General features: G+C 43.6%; 1 protein-coding gene across 1 annotated transcript in view; it reads left to right on the forward strand.

Annotated features, from left to right (window-relative positions):
- ROR1 (ROR family WNT receptor 1) overlaps positions 1–16,766 on the forward strand; it is a 388,801-nt gene that overhangs the window by 339,223 nt on the left and 32,812 nt on the right. Inside the window, exons 5-7 of the mRNA XM_045802165.2 lie at positions 11,939–12,066; positions 14,170–14,487; positions 16,051–16,296. Coding sequence (XP_045658121.2) covers positions 11,939–12,066; positions 14,170–14,487; positions 16,051–16,296 — 692 coding nt within the window. The remainder of the gene's footprint in view (positions 1–11,938; positions 12,067–14,169; positions 14,488–16,050; positions 16,297–16,766) is intronic.

The raw sequence follows: 16,766 nt of genomic DNA on the forward strand, positions 1-16,766 counted from the left end.
TCTCTTTCTGCCCCTTCCCCTGGTCATGTGCTTTCTGTCTCTCTCAAATAAAGAAAAAATTCTTTAAAAGGAAAAAATAAGGGGCACCTGGGTGGGGTCGAGCTCCACCTGCCTTCCAGCTCCGTGCTGAGTGTGGAGTCTGCTTCTCTCTGTCCTTCGCACTCATGCCAAATAAATAAATAAATAAATAATAAATAAATCTTTTTTTTTTAATTTAAAAAATGAAAGGAAAAAATAAAATGGGAGATATTATAGCACATTGGTGTATTGATGAGAATGATCCGATAGAGATGGGGAGAAATGGTGATAAATAGAGAAAAGCAACGGTTGCCCAAGCAATGCCCATGAGTGGTGAGGGGGGTGAGATCTGCCTGTGCAAGGCAATGGTTGGGCCCATCCACTGTGATGGGATGGGAGGCAGTTTAGGGAGCAGACCAAGTAGGGGTAGAAGTGGCAGTTTAATCCCAATTCTCGTCCCTAAGTCTAGGCCTCTCTGACTTCATCGGCCATACTCACTTCTGTTCCCAACGTGCCCACAGAATTCAGACACATGCATAATTTTGCACGTGACTAGTCTTTGGTACAATGAGAAGGAACTGCGAGACACAAATTATTAAAAAGGAGTGGGAGAAAGAACTTCCAGCTAAAACTCTAAGTCAGTGTAAGCATGACAAGGGTGGGGATTTTTGTCTGCTTTCTTCTCTCCATGCCTAGAATGGTGCCTAATATATAGTAAGCAAATCAGTACATATTTCTAGAATAAGTAATGCATACAGGGACCTTATACTTCATAAGCAACTATCATGAGCAAATACTTGGTATACGTGATCTTATTTAATATGCCAGCTCAACAGATGTGGAGACAGAGGCTCCGAGAGACTACATACCTAGCCCAAAGCCACATGCAGCTAGAAAGCAGCTGTTAAGATTGAACCCAGTAGGGGTGCCTCGGTGGCACAGCGGTTAAGCGTCTGCCTTCGGCTCAGGGCGTGATCCTGGCGTTCTGGGATCGAGTCCCCCATCAGGCTCCTCCGTTGTGAGCCTGCTTCTTCCTCTCCCACTCCCCCTGCTTGTGTTCCCTCTCTCGCTGGCTGTCTCTATCTCTGTCAAATAAATAAATAAAATCTTTAAAAAAAAAAAAAAGATTGAACCCAGTATTTCTGTGGGTCTCCAAAGATCTGCTCTTTTCACCACACTGCACTCTGTCCATCTAACTACTTGGTGAACTCGGTCAAGTCACACAGCCACTCACTCTTGGTTCTTTTAACTTTAGAAAGGGTTGGAGCAGAGGCCTGCAAAGTCCCATTGCAACTGACTGATTCCACGAGATGATAGGCCCGGGGGACAGCTACGTGCATGGCCCCTGCCCTGAGTTCACTGTCCCCTGTCTCACCAGCTCTGCCAGCAGTCTCATACCTTTTCTGCCACCTCTGATGCAGGCTCAGCTCTTTCCATTGAAACAGCTGGATGTTCTGTACTCTGCCTTGGGTTTATTCCAAGTTCTTATGGGAGCTTATGACTCCTGCCCTTTTCAAGCTGAACCTACCATCGTGGGCCCTAATCTGCAGTCTTAGATCCCTACTCCCACCATTTGCCACACTGTCTAATCACATCACTTTCTGATGTCCCTTTGTTTTCAAAATAAAATCCAAGACTTGAGTGTGCAGAGAAGGTCATGGAATGACGAACCCCTTTAGTAGCACAGATTCTGCAGGTTAAGACCCAACCCTTGGACTGATCCTACCTCCCTCTTCCCATTACTCCCATTTAGCCTTACTCTGCCTCTGATTCCGCTTACCTTGACTAGCATACCACAGCTGACCCTTGAACAACACAGGTTTGAACTATGGGCCCACTTCGAGGCAGGTTATTTTCAATAAATACAGTATAATAAATGTATTTTCTCTTCCTTATGATTTTCTTAATGTTTTCTCTAGCTTACTTTATTATAAGAATATAGTATATAATACTTATAGCATATAAAATATATTAATTAACTGTTCATGTTATTAGTAAGGCTTCTGGTCAACAATAGGCCAATAGTCGTTAAGTTTTCAGGGAATCAAAAGTTACACACAGATTTTCAACTGCACGGGGTTCAGCTCCCTAGCCCCTGTGTTGTTCAAGGGCCAACTGTATTGAATCTATGATTTGTTAAATTATGCCTTTTGTAAGCTGTCACCTCCTCCAGAAGCCTTCCCAGCCTTAATTGGATACCTCTTCTTTTATTGTCAGCTCACAGCTTCAACAAACTTGTTGGTTGAAAAGGAAGAGGAAAGGAACGAGAGAGGTGGGGAGGAAGGGAAGGGGAACAGAGATTGTATTTATCACACTTACATTTCTCTTCTACTAAACTGTAGAGTCCTGGTGAACAGGGATTATATTGTTGGTATCTGAAAACCAAAAATATAAGCCCCCTCCCCCCACCAACCCACCCGTATTCCACATTTCTCCTTGAAGAACCCATTAGATTTTATAATTCTTTTCCAGAGACCTCTTGTCTAACAGATATCGCCGGTCTAATTACTATATTTCCATTCAGTGCATCACAAATCAATCCTTATTTTCACATGAATTTCTGCCTCTAGTACAATTTTTAAAACATGTAAGATTCTAGACTTGACATGGGCACCTCTGTTTTGCCTTATTTTAGATTGGGGGTTGGAAACACCATTGAATCCACTATTGCTTTTTATGGAGGCTCATGGTCTCTCATAACTGCCATCCACAGAGCTGATGGGAAACAAAGCTGCACAGAAACAGAAAAGGAAGAATTAGGGATTGGGTTTTACCCCACTCCTAGTAGCAATATGAAATTAAACCCTCCTAAGAAGTCCCTAAATTCCCTTTACCACTCTTTCCACAGACCTCCTCTTTTTTCAATCCATGGCCAAAGGCATAAAAGGGAAGTGAAAAACAAATCAAAGCAATTCTAGTAACATTTGTGGTAGAAAATCTGACCAGATTGGTATGTGTGAATTTCATATTCTTCTAAACTCCTTTTAGTCTCAATGGGCAAATTTAGGGGTCGTTTGAATGCCTGATATTTGGAGAACTGCCAAACAACATCCAAAGAGCTTCTAATGAGAACTAGGCAGTGCGGGGACGGGTGCTGAACCTGGGGACTCCAAGTCCCACCTGTGCATTCCCAGCTCCAGCCTAAGATTAGGGGCAGAGTAGGCCCTTCATAGGGGGGAAACTGAAAACACCCCAGGGCTTCTTAGAAGGTACAAACCTAACCCACCACAAAAACCTAAGTGAATAGGAGAGGGCAAAAAATCACTCATTCTTTTATTAGTGATCTTCATATTCTTACAAATTGGTACTAGGGCAGTCCTCTCATTTCAGATGTGTGTTTAAATAGGAATAAAATATATTACATGCATAATTTTCACTCAAATCACATTTGTGAGATACAAGCCTGGGTAATGCTGCTCCTTTTCCAAAGTGAAATGCAACCCTTGTGTTTCCAAACATCGTTATGAAGGAAAGCCAATACCTTCCCATTTCTAAGTTGGACACAAGTAACTATTATGTGCTGCTTTGGAAACTATGACAGAACATTATTCATCTGTTTGTTTTAATGGTTCATGGCCAAGAAAAAAAACTTTCAAAATTTAATTTTTTTAAAGATTTTATTTACTTATTCTAGAGTGAGAGAGAGAAAGAGAGAGAGAGAGCAGGGAGAGGAGCCCAGGGAGAGGGACAAGCAGTCTCCACACTGAGTGTGGAGCCTAACACAGGGCTCGATCCCACAGCCCTGACCTAAGCTAAAACCAAGAGTCGGACGCTCAACCAACTGAGCCGCCCAGGTACCCCTTAAAATTTAATTTTTTTTAAGCAAAAAAGTGTGAGAAAGAGCAAGGGATGCTTTTGCTAAGGAAATAAATGTTAACAATTGCCAGTGTCCAGGTGTGGGAAACAGCCCGTGATCCTTGACACAGTCACCTCAGAATTTCTTGTGCTCACAGAGGCGTTCTAGTGAGAGAAGGGATGTTAAAGAGTTAGGAGTTCTCAGCCTGATAGATTGAGGTCTTCTCTGTGAGTCATTGCCCCTCTGGGTTGACGGGCCTGGATTGGTTTACTTTGAAAGCTGACCTTAAAAGTCAACTATGTTAACACATTACCCTCTTTGATGCCCACTTATACATTGGTCTTTAGAGAACACAGTTTGTGAGATACGTTTGGGATCACATATTTAACCCATAATCCCTTGGCCGCAGCCAGCCTGAGGCAAAGTCTACTCTTGGTGCACCAGACACCTCCCCTTCCCGGACCCTCACCTTCTCCCCTTCATTCTGACCAGCTCTTTCCATGTCTCCCTGTGTTTGTCCTGATGCTCTTTCTCTGGGGGTGTGTAGTTATAGCTGATGAGAATTAAATTATTTTCCCTCCTCCTGGTTTGCAGTTAACCAGGGATGCTTCATGGCCCAAAGTCCTCACAGGAAAAAGAGATGTTTTTGGATAGGTGGTAGCTCTTTAGACCACTTTGGATTCTAATCTGTTCTTAAAGTTTCCATGTCTCTGATCATTTGTCCATATTGGAATAATTTTGCATTCTTTACTTAGATTCTTAGTTTTATCATGTGTCCCCCCCCCCCCCGCCCTTTCAAATAAAAAACAGATTTTTACCTTTAAGAAATGTGACTGGGGTACCTGAGTGGCTTAGTCGGTTGGGCAGCCTACTCCTGGTTTTGGCTCAGGTCGTGGTCTCTGGGTCCTGACTCAGCATGGAGTCTGCTTATCCCTTTCCCTCTGGTCCTTCCCCCATTCACTCTCTCTCTTTCTCAAATAAGTAAACGAATAAAATCTTTAAAGAGAGAGAGAGATGTGACTGTACCTCCCAAGGAGAACCCTGTTTCTGAGGTGGGAAGCTTTGCCCCCAGACCCAAAGTTCCTAGAGCTGGGCCTGGGGAGCATGGTGTGTGTGGATCTGCCATGGCTATGTTTTCACTGAGCAGCTAACACGTGGCCTGGTTTACAAATTTTGAAAAGGATAAATTCCCGTCCACCTATGGCCATGATGGTCTTTTGGGCAGGCACTGGTAAGTTATTATTGCTTCTCCAGAATAGATCATTTCATAGAGACAGAAAGCAGATTGGTGGTTACCAGGAGCTGGGGAGAGGGAGGAATATGGTTTTATTTTGCTATGATAAAAATGTTTTGATACTAGATAAAGAAAAGAAGAAAGAAATTACTTCCCAAATGAGAGGATAACCCACACTTTGCTAAACTGCTCACTGGAGCACGCCTAGGGATACTTTGAACTGTGTGATAGATTTCCTTCAAACCACAATTCGGAGCTTTGAGGGTAGGCAGTTTGCTGTGATTTCATCTTCATGGCTCCAAATGGAGCGCTTAAATGGGAGCGAATGCGGTAAATTCACAAGTGTTGGACTATTTCCTTCATTGTGATCTGTATACAGGAGGCCACCATGCTGTGGGCTTGCAGGCCACTCTCTCTGGCATTGCAGTCGAAGAGCCGCCAGAATCAGAACAAAGAAACCTGCTGAGATCGTGTGAATTGCCCATGCTTACAGCAGATCAGTCTGCTTGCAAGCAACCATAAAGCCATCCCCAGAACTTCTCCCCAGATCTGAAGCTGGAAATCCCAGCCATTGGCCCTCTCCCCAGGTCTGGTAACCTTGTCCCTTGGGTATATAAAATCAATTCTTTTTAATTGAGGTGAAATTCACATAGCATGAAAATTAACCATTTTAAAGTGAGCCAAAGGGTAGCAGTTAACACATCTGCAACGTTGTGTAACTACGACCTCTTATCTAGTATCAAAACATCTTCATCATAGCAAAATAAAACTCCATATCCATTGAGTAGTTACTCCCTATTTCTCACTCCCCCCTACTCCTGGTAACCACCAATCTGCTTTCTATCTCTATGAATTTATCTATTCTGGATATTTTACATAAAGGGGGTCATTAAAATATGTGGCTTTTGTGTCTGGCTGATCTCCCCTACCGTAAAAAGATTCTTCCATGTTGTAGCATGTTTTGGTACTTCATTCCTCTTTTTATAGCTGAATAATATTCTATTGTGTGTATCTACCACATTTTGTCTGTCCTGTCACCTGTTGATGAGTATTTGGGGGTTGTTTCCACTTTTTGGCTATTGTGAATAGCGCTGCTATGAACATTTGTCTTCAAGTATTTGTTTGAGTACCTGTTTACTGTTTTTTTGTTTGAGTAAGATTTTATAGTTGGCAAAGTACATTTACATCCATTCTCTTCCCACTAAGGAGACGCGTGCATTTTAACTGTTCTTATTACCCCAAAGGGGAACTTTTTAGGGCCTAACTCCTCCATAAGTCTAGTTAGGCCTGCCCACGCTCCTGTGTAAAATCTGATGAAGAAAGTGGCTTCCAATGTGGAGAATGCTTCTGGCACATCAGTGGGCTAGCCTGGGACAGCCCCACATCTGTGACATCTGTTCCAGTTGTTGGTCCATCAGGCAGCGGGCCTTCTTTTCTACTGCTGAAGATCTAGAGAGGGATGGTTCTTAGCAGCCCCCTTTCCTTCATTCAACAGGGTTCCTGAGTCATACGTTGCACAGGGGGCCTCAAGGTGAGAAGCTGAATCAGACATGGTCCTTGCCTTAGTGTGGTGGTGAGACACGCTAAACAGACAAACAGAACATGGAGTCAGAGGTGTGTGGGACGGCTCTGATGTGTGATAAAGACGCTGGCTTGGGGGGAGGTCAGTGACCAACTTTCGTGGAGGACTTAGCATCTGGATCTTGAAGACAAGAAGGCATTCCCAAGGTGAAAAAGAGGGTGGAAGGCATTCTAGGCCTCAGGAAGAGAGTAAGCCAAGCCAGAGGAACAGTAAACTGCCTCCCCTGTTTTGAGACTAACAAGGTCATTTGTGTAGCTAGTATGATCAGGTTCATAGGCTTGACTGGCAGGAGCAAGGCTGGAAAAATGGGCAGGGACTAGATGATGAAGGGCCTTGGAGGCTGCAGTCAGGAAGCTGAAGTGAGTAGGAAACTCTAATTTTAGGCAGGAAATGACCTGATTGGGTCTGTGTTTGAAAAGATCACTTTGTGACAAAGTGAACGATGAACCAGATGACAGAGATGCCCTGTGTTGGTGAGTCCCACACCCTCCATCCCTAGCCTGCCTTCTCAGTCATCCTGGCACAAAGCTGGGCCCAGACCTAACTGTCAAGTCAGGGAAGATTGCCTTCTTCTTCCAGCCCGGACCTCTCATCCACTGCCCCAGCCTTTGTTGCTATATAGCTTCCAATAAAGATGAAAGTGCCCGCAGCAGCTAGCAAAAATCAATCTACGCTAAGGGCTTCCTGACCAAATAGGTCATCTCTCCTGGAAGTGTTTGAATTTAGAAGTAGGCCAAGCCTCAAACAAGTAAGTGAGTTGTTAGGGAACGGAATTCTGCCACCCAGGGATAGGCCCAGAGGGAGTGTTATAAGGTTTGTTATAGAGATTAAATGAGGTCATCTGACGGCCTTCGTAACCCCCTCACCCCATAGCACCTCCAGTTCTGTGTACACACAGTAAGGTTCCCACCCCTCCCCCATCCTGTAAGATTTTTTCCTTTTTATTTTGATATATTTTTATACTTAAGTTGCAAAAATAGTACAGAAAGTTTCCATATGTCCTTCATCCCATTCCTCCTAATGTTCATGTCTTGCATAAACATAGTGCAATGATCAAAAGTAAGAAATTATTGGGGGACCTGGGTGGCTCAGTAGGTTAAGCGGCTGACTCTTGATCTTGTCTCAGGTCTCCATCTCAGGGTCGTGAGTTCAGGCCCCATGTTGGACTCCACACTGGGCATGGAGCCTACATTAAAAAAATAGTAATAATAATAATAAATCATCGTTGGTATGATACAAACTAACTTACAGGATTTGAATTTTGCCAGTTTTCCCAGTCATATTTCAGGGTTTCTTTTTAAATCACATGCCTAAGACAACTGTTGAGTTTGTTCTCTTGCGTCCCTTAAATTAAGGCAGCCTTCACAAAGCCTGCCATCCCTGGAAGCTCTGAGGAGAGCTGTTGTGGGCCTCTCATGGTCCAAAATTGGCACAACCCCATTTGGGCATCGGTTAGGAGTATTCTCTATCTTTTCACTTTCCCTACCCCACCCACCCACCCATGCTTTCTCCCTTCCTTCTCCCTGCTCCCAAAACTACAGAGAGTCTCCACATGCCCCATACCATGCAATGGGCTTTTTCCATCATCAGAGCTCTCTGCTTTAGTCAACTGACCTGAGAAGTTGTCCCAGGAATTTGTAGCTAATGATTGTCACTGTCCCTGTAAAACTCCCTTGGGTTGTGACTTGTGATGGCAGCATTTCCCTTTCACTGGTCTCCAGTGGGTCCTGGGTAGATACCCCTACTGTGGCCATATTGGTCCTGGTCACTCTTAGTTAACCCTGTATGACCAACCCTCATAAGCTCCTTGGGGAGATCCTGGAGGTGGAAGGCTAGGGGGTTGGCAACAGGGTAACTAAATTACTTTATGAGAAACATGAGTCCCCATCACAAAGCATCCCTGCTTCTTGACGTCACGGTGACGCATGGCACATGTCAGTGCAAAATTCCATTTGTGCTTTCACAATTCACCCTCTTCTGCATAGAAAGAATGCAGCCTTGGGCACGCTCACTGCAAGTGCCCTTTCACTTCTGCCGCCATGTGCTCCATGTTTTTAAGTTTGCTTAGCAAAATTAATGATGAAAGAAGTGTGAGCTGGAGAAAAGTATAGAGCTGATGAATGGTGGAGAAGCACTGGTTCCCCTCCAGCCAAAGCCAGCACGAAAAATGGAAAGCCTGAAAGGCGATTGTGACTCTGTGTTCCAAAGAAAACCTTTTGCCACGCAGCAGACACCAAAGCATCTTCACAGCAGAAAGCCCCTATAAGCAGTGTAAAAACCTTCATAAACCATTTGGAGGGAAGCTGTGTACCATGGTTACAAGCACTAGTTTTGGGCAAATCTAGCTCTTCTACTTGCTGTGTAAATTTAGTCAAGTTCTTTGCTCTTTCTGGCCCTCGATTTTCTCATCTGTAAAATGGGAATGATTGTACCTTCCCCTTTTTTACAAGATTGTTGTCTGGATTAAATGATTTAATATCAGTTGTATATGTAAGTGAAACTTAACAGTTCCTGGTACAGAGTAAAGGCTCAATTTAAGGTCTCTTATTTATAATTGGGCTGGTCTAATTAAAAGTAATACTGAAAAGAGGAACATCATTATAGATCTGACAACATGGTATAGTGGCTTAAGCTTGTACTTCAAGTTTAAATCCTTGCTCCACCAATAACTGGCTTTGTGAATTTGAGCCAGTTATTTCTCTGAACCTGAGTTTCTCCCTCCATAAAATGAGGATAATAATGCCACATAAGAGGCTACTTGGAAGAAAGCACTTAGCATAGTACCCAGCACAGAGAGTGGCAGACACTTAACAGAGGTTTGTTTTTCTAGTGCTGTGGTTCTCAACCACATTCAAATCACCTGAGAGCTCTTTAAAAAGCATGCGTGCCTCTGCTGCACCCCCAGAGAGTATGATTTAATAGGCCTGAGGTGGGGCTTAGGCATTGGTATTTTCAAAAGCTTTCTGAGGAGATCTTCAGAGCAGCCAGGGCTGAGAACTACTTCCTCGCAGATGACATTACACACTGGTTTTTTGTTTTGCTTTTGTTTTGCTTTTTACATCTGCCCCCTAGAGACTGGTCAGAATATCAGGAATTCTGGGCACAGTCAAAAATTCAATACACCTGCAGCTGTAAGCCCTTGATAAGAAATATGCAGCCAAGGAACTGCATTCCTTTTTATTATGAAAAAAAAGTATTCAAAGAGTCTTTTTAGAGTCTTGAACTGGAAAGGTGGTAAGAAGTTTAGCCTAAGCCTCACACATAAAATATGGGAACTCCCAGTAGGTTGGGGATTTATATCTGGGGGTAATTCCAGGGTTTTGTCCTCCCAAGAGATATAAATTGAGGCCTTGAGAGTTTAATGTGGGGGAGGAAGAAGTGTTCTCATAACGACACCTTAAAAGTCCAAGACTCTGCTAATGCCTAGGGATAGAAAAGCATCATCTGTAATAGCAGGGGGTGGAGTAGAAGTGCATTCTGGTCTCAGTACTTTGGTTTCCAAGATCCAAGGCTAGGTCATCGAGAAACTTCTTTCTCCCCATAGGTTTACGGTATTAGTTACCCAATAAAAGTGGGGTTAATTTTACAACCCAAGTAAAATTTAAGCCAAAAAGGCTTCAACATTACTCTAGGATTTATGAAAGTAAACATGTGGAGTGCTTGCAGGATTTTACAACATTAAAATTTCAATGTCTTCATGTCAGGTATGTGATATATTCATTTGTATGTGTACTTAAAGGTTAAGTTTTTAAGAGCTTTGCAATACAAACTGTTTTGGGAACTAAAGTGAATATACTTCCCCCCCCCCATCTCCACCACCAAAAAGACTTTGGAGTGAATAGGGAGTAGAGAGCCGCTGGAAACTGGTCTTTTAATGATCAGCTTTATCAGATTTTTTTCACCTGGTTTCCTGTTATAGTGGGCTTTCTAAAGTCCCACAGTGAACCCCCAAGGCGGGAAGTCTAGGGCCATTTTATAGACTAGGAGCTTAGTAAATAATTGTCCTTTAAATAAATATCTTCTTTGGTAATCATAAATACTTTGGTGATAAGCATGTATTACCTCTGAGTAGCACTTTGGAAGAGCATTTACATTATTTGATAGGATCCTCATGACTTTCACTTATAGGGTAGAGGTCAATGATTATCTTCATCTTATAGGTAAGAAAACCATAGCTCAGAGGACTCAGAGAGCTTGACTATAAGGACATGCAAATGTTAAACCCAGGAAGACAATTTCCTTCTCCTGACTTTTGCTCTAACGTACTTTAACTTAGAAGAAACCAGAGGAAAAATGATCTTTTTATTCAGGCAATGTAAGGATTCCAGCCAGGTTAACAGAGGGCGAGCATCCAGGGTGAAGTCAGCCCAAAAGCGTGGCAGGTGGCCTTTTGTTTTGGCTGTGGTCTGCTTTTGAGAACCAGCCAGATATTCCGTACTCTGGTGTCTTGTACTTATGGTAGGCCCGCATGGGAGGTTACAGCCTCTATCCTTTCAAGCTGAGGCGGCCATCTTGGGTCCGACTCTCCAGCCAGTTGCCACACTGTCACTAACCACACTATCTGGCCTCCCCTTTTCTTCAGAATAAAATCTATTCCCCCTGCTTTTTTTATTATTATACTCTTGAGGCAAACCGTTTTTAAGATGATTTTTAAAGTTTTGGGGGATCACGAAAGCAAGATTTTCATTGACATGTTGTCTAGATTTCCTGGAATTTAGTGACTCATTTGAAATTGTGCAGTCCCCGGGTTGCCAGGACCTCTCTCTGCAGGGTAGAGATAATGGGTCTTAAGCAGTGAGGAGCCACATAACCGTGCTGCCCTCTGGTTTCTTTCCAGCTGCACCCAGCTTCTCACCCCTTGGCGCCTCCTAATTGACACATCAGTTGGAGTGGATCTTGTGGATAATGCGCCCACGCCTTTGTAGCAAATGAAGCAGAAATAATCTGTGCTTAAAAAACAAAAAACTGTAGAACATGTGCCCAGATTCCCAACTCATTTCCTCTTTACTTTTAGAACTACATCATCTTCCAGCCCACCACCAGCTGCGAAAATAAAAGTGCTTTCTCCCCTATTTAAGGATGATTTTGCGCTTCAGAATGATTTTCTGGGGGTGAAGGAAACTTGACCAACGTGACCAGCAGATGTTTTAAGTGATGGATGGAACTGAGGAAAAGCCGGACTCCTTAGCCCAGCCTTGGGGATACTGTGCTCAGCGTCTCCCCCTAGCGACTGTTTTGGGCACAACACAGTCAGAGCCAACGGGATGTGAATGTATTGCACCAGCTAACATCTGTGCTCTATTTTTAGAGATGAGTATGAAGAAGATGGATTCTGTCAGCCATACAGAGGGATTGCATGTGCAAGATTTATTGGCAACCGCACTGTCTATATGGAGTCTTTGCACATGCAAGGGGAAATAGAAAATCAGATCACAGGTAGGTAACACCAAGGAAATTGTATAGATACCTTGTGTAACTCCTTTTCTCACCAAGTGTTCTCTTGAGCTCTTCTCTTGACAAAGGATTGGGCTCGGCATACAGGTGAGGAGCGGGACCACAGAGAAGCGGGAGATATGATCTCTGTGTTCTGTAATGTACATTAGAATTGAAGGTTGTTGCTCTTAGAGGAAAAGGGTGCTCTGAAATGTCTCACATTCATTCAGACACTTGATAAAGATGATTAGTGTTTTTGGCAAAGCAGGAGCTGGATGGGGTACTGCGGACATGCCGGTGTGGTGAATAAGCCAGCTTGCGCCTCTGCCCTCCTAGAGTTTACTGTTTGGAGACAACACCGTATAGACTGAAAGTCGTGTAAACTCTAAATCAATTTACAGTCTAGAATTCTGGACACCATTACTGTGACTTTGGGGAAATCTCTTATTCTTCATGCAAATCTCTCTCTTCATCGGTGAAGTGAGTGATAAGGCAAGATGATCGTAAGTCTCTTCCTTCTATATTTTACCCTTCATGTTTCTGAATCGAAGGGATCTTTTTAATGGAATTCTAATAGTGACGCCCTTTCTAGCACATACGAGCGAAGCAGTGTAGGCCACCTTGTACGATTTTGCACACCTGGTTCTGGTGGTTACAGCAGCCTTGTGTTTCTTCCATTAACGTAGTTATGCCTCGGTGCCACGTACCCTTGCAAGCTATTAGCATTGCCTTTATGGGATTCTAATAAGGTTGTCAGCTTTAGCAAATAAAAATACAGGACACCCAGTTACATTTGTATTTCAGGTAAACAATGGATAATTTTTTAGTGTAAGTATGTTCCAGATGTTTACCTGAAATTCAGAGGTAACGAAGCGCCTTGTCATCTATCTGGCAACCTTACGATTGAACAAACCTGAGGCAGGCACACGGAACAGCAAAGTGTCTAGAAACTATGTCCCATGAGGAATATGAAGGAACTAAGAGAAACCCAGGTGGGGGGGAGCTATTTAACCTGGAGAAGCGACTATAGAAAGCTGTAGTTGCCATTTGCTGAAGAACTTTCAGGAGGAAGGACTCTGAAATCCCAGAGGACAGAAGCAGGACTGACGAATGGGGAGGGGCTGTTAAGGCACATTTCAACCTACTATAAGAACATTTTAACATATTTTTTTTTTACTAAGTATTCACAAAAATAAATGGGAGTTCTGATGTAAATGTTTCATTACCCATTTATAATAATCCTCTCTTAGATATTTTCACTGGACATCTGCTTACTGGAAAATACTACAGTTAAGAAAAGCCACTTAATTTTGTTTAACCCGGCATGTCCCGAACTTGTTCAGCTCTGGAACCCTTGTTTCTCAAACACTATGAATATGCTACAGAGTGAATGTTCTGAGGAACACACTTTGGGAAACAGTGTGCCAACCACCCCCAGGCTCTCTTGTGAGGTACAAGCTCCTTGTCAGTGCAAAAAGGAGGCAGGTACTCTTTCAGTACCCAGATGCCAAGCTGAATAAGAAGTCAGGCTAAGTGACCTCTAATACACACCCTGGAACGACCGAGTTGTGCTTTTCGAGAACTTCCAAGAGAATGGCCTCATTTTCAGAGCCTGGAATAGGAAGTATCAAAGGCACAAAAAAAATTAAACAAGTTACCCAGAGTCATCCACTCAGAGGCAAGACACAGAACTAAATCCCGTGATCAGGCTTCGCCACCGCAGACGGCGCGTTTCTGCCCTGCAGCTGTCTAATGTTTTAGAAGCTTCATAAAACTAATAAAAAGTACCGGATGAAACACAAAGTTCTGTTGCTTTGTAGTAAAAATGAAAAATATATTGTGCTTTAACCTAATTAATTCTTTTTATTAGGAAATGGTACATATGTAACTTAATCCTGTTTTTTTAACTTTGTAGTCAAAATGATTTTTTTTCAAGCCAGTGAAAGTAAGCCGCTTGGACATCTGAACCGAATCTCCTCTTGGCCTTGTCTGCTTGAGTGCAGCGGATTCCTTCCAGTGCATGTTTATATCTGATATCTGTTGACTAGATAACCAAAGGAGATAAACCCTGGCCCCTGGGAGTTAATAACTGTGTTTGTTTTCCAGCTGCCTTCACCATGATCGGCACCTCCAGCCACTTATCTGATAAGTGCTCCCAGTTTGCCATTCCTTCCCTGTGCCACTACGCCTTCCCATACTGTGACGAGACCTCATCCATCCCGAAGCCCCGGGACCTGTGTCGTGATGAATGTGAAATCCTGGAAAACGTCCTTTGTCAAACAGAGTACATTTTTGCAAGATCAAATCCCATGATCCTGATGAGGCTGAAACTGCCAAACTGTGAAGATCTCCCCCAGCCCGAGAGCCCCGAAGCCGCAAACTGCATCCGGATTGGCATTCCCATGGCGGATCCTATCAATAAAAGTAGGTGGTAACCCCTGACCTTCCGTGTGGCCTAGGGGCCAGCAACCCCACAGCACAGTGAAAACTGGACCTCGATCGGTAGCAAGGGTTCTTGTTGGTAGGCAGATTACCTTCCAAAGGGCTAAATACTGTGTGGGGGCGGAGCATTCAGTGGTGGATTAGATGCTGTCACTATCTTCAAGAAGCTTCGCGAAGACGATAATTTTTAAATATGGCTGCTGGTTCCTCCGTGACTTAAATAGAATTGCCATATGACCCAACAATGCCAATCCTGGGTGTACACTCCGAAGAATTTAGAAAAGGTGTTCAAATAAAAACTCATATGCCAGTGTTCATAACAGGTCTGTTCACAACGGCTGAAGGGTAGAAACAACCCAAGTGTCCGTCAGCGGATGAGTGGATAAACTGTGGTACATCTACATAATGAGACACGATTCACCCATAAAAAGGAATAAAATCCTGTTACATGCTACAACATGGCTGAAACTTGGAAGTGTTATGATAGCCAAAGAAGCCAGACACCATTGTATGATTCTGTTTCTACGAAATATCCAGAATAGACAAACCCATGGAGACAGAAAGCAGATTAGTGGTTGCCAGGGATGGGGAGGGGAGCTTGGGGAGTGACTGCTGAATGAGTATAGGGTTTCCTTGGGGATGATACGGGTGTTCTGGAATGAGAGAGTGGTGAAGGTTGCACAATATTTTGAATGTTCTAAACACACTAATGGTAAATTTTATGATATGTATCTTGGACCCCTATGATATGTACATAGGGCTTGCCTCTATCCACTGTCCTCTCACCTCTGTTCCTCTGTAACTCCCATTCACATAGAATTAAACTCACTGGTAATTTTTTAGTTTCCTTTTGTAATTTAATATTATGCTATTAGTTGAATTAATGCATCTAAAATACTTAGAACTATGCTTAGCACATAATAAAAGCAGTATCTTCATTAATACTGTTATTTTATCATTGCCCCTCCATATTTTTATTTATTTCACCTTGATGGACTTTTGCAGTGCTTTCAAGTAACAGCCTTGTGGTCCCTTGGGAAGAGGACTTGCTTCTCAAGAAGACCCAGTCCATCAGCACAGAATGGCCCTAACTCCTGTTAGAAACCCATACACACTGCTCCTAGTGAACACTTTCTGGGAAGTAGATTCTCTATCCCATGATTCATGTCTAAAGACATCAAGCAGAAATGGAAAGAAGAGTTTAGCCTGAACCTTTCCTAAACCATTCACTAGGAAATTACTTCTGTGCCCCCCCGAGTCCTGCCCCCAGTTCTGATTCTTTTTGTGCTCAATATTAAAAATAGTTGTGGAGGGCTGGTTTTATTCCTGATGCATAAGCTTTAAATCCTCCCAGGAATGTAACTGCAAGGCAGGACCGGTGTCCCAGCCCAGCACACAGGGAGGCTGCCCGCATGGCCCCTGACCAGCGGGGAAGCCTTAGCCATGAGGTTAATTGCAAGTCCTTCTTCCAGAAACTGCTGGCTGGGAGCTCCAGCATCTCCTGTTTCTTTCTCACCGTTTGGGCCTTTCTCTTCTGTTTTTCAGATCATAAGTGCTATAACAGCACAGGTGTGGACTACCGGGGGACCGTCAGTGTGACCAAATCAGGGCGCCAGTGCCAGCCGTGGAATTCCCAGTACCCCCACACACACACCTTTACCGCCCTCCGTTTCCCAGAGCTGAACGGAGGCCATTCCTACTGCCGCAATCCAGGGAATCAGAAGGAGGCTCCCTGGTGCTTCACCTTGGATGAAAATTTCAAGTCTGACCTGTGCGACATCCCAGCATGTGGTAAACTCCTTTAACGTATTCAGTTACCTTTAAAAAAGGCCCCTCTCTGTCCTCCTGCCCTTAGAAGAGTTGATAAGGGGGCAAAGGAGAGTGATAGTGTCTGCTAGATCCAAAACTATGTTTCTAGGGCAGACAAACCTTGCTGTGTCTACATAAAACACCTTTTAGGGTACCAATGCGCACTCTCAGGGAGCAAACTGCTTTATTCCCGCAGCCATTGTGGTTAGTGGGTATAACAGGCACAAGGCAACCAGCCCTCACAGTCATGTAGAAAAAGGTGTTACATGGTCCATGTCCACGTGTACCTATTTTAGCAGGACAGGTATACTGGGAGCCGAAAGAAAACTGCCCCTTGTCCTTGAGAACACCCACGAGGTGGGATGAATCTACAGGTGTTCCTCAGTCATCCAGGGCAATGCGTAGATAAACCGTGTCCTCTGTGCCATCCTTTTATGCTGCAGAATTATGGG

This window comes from Ursus americanus, chromosome 12, assembly GCF_024610735.1.
Source record: "Ursus americanus isolate L20-20 chromosome 12, mUrsAme1.1.p, whole genome shotgun sequence".
Taxonomy (NCBI): Eukaryota; Metazoa; Chordata; class Mammalia; order Carnivora; family Ursidae; genus Ursus; species Ursus americanus.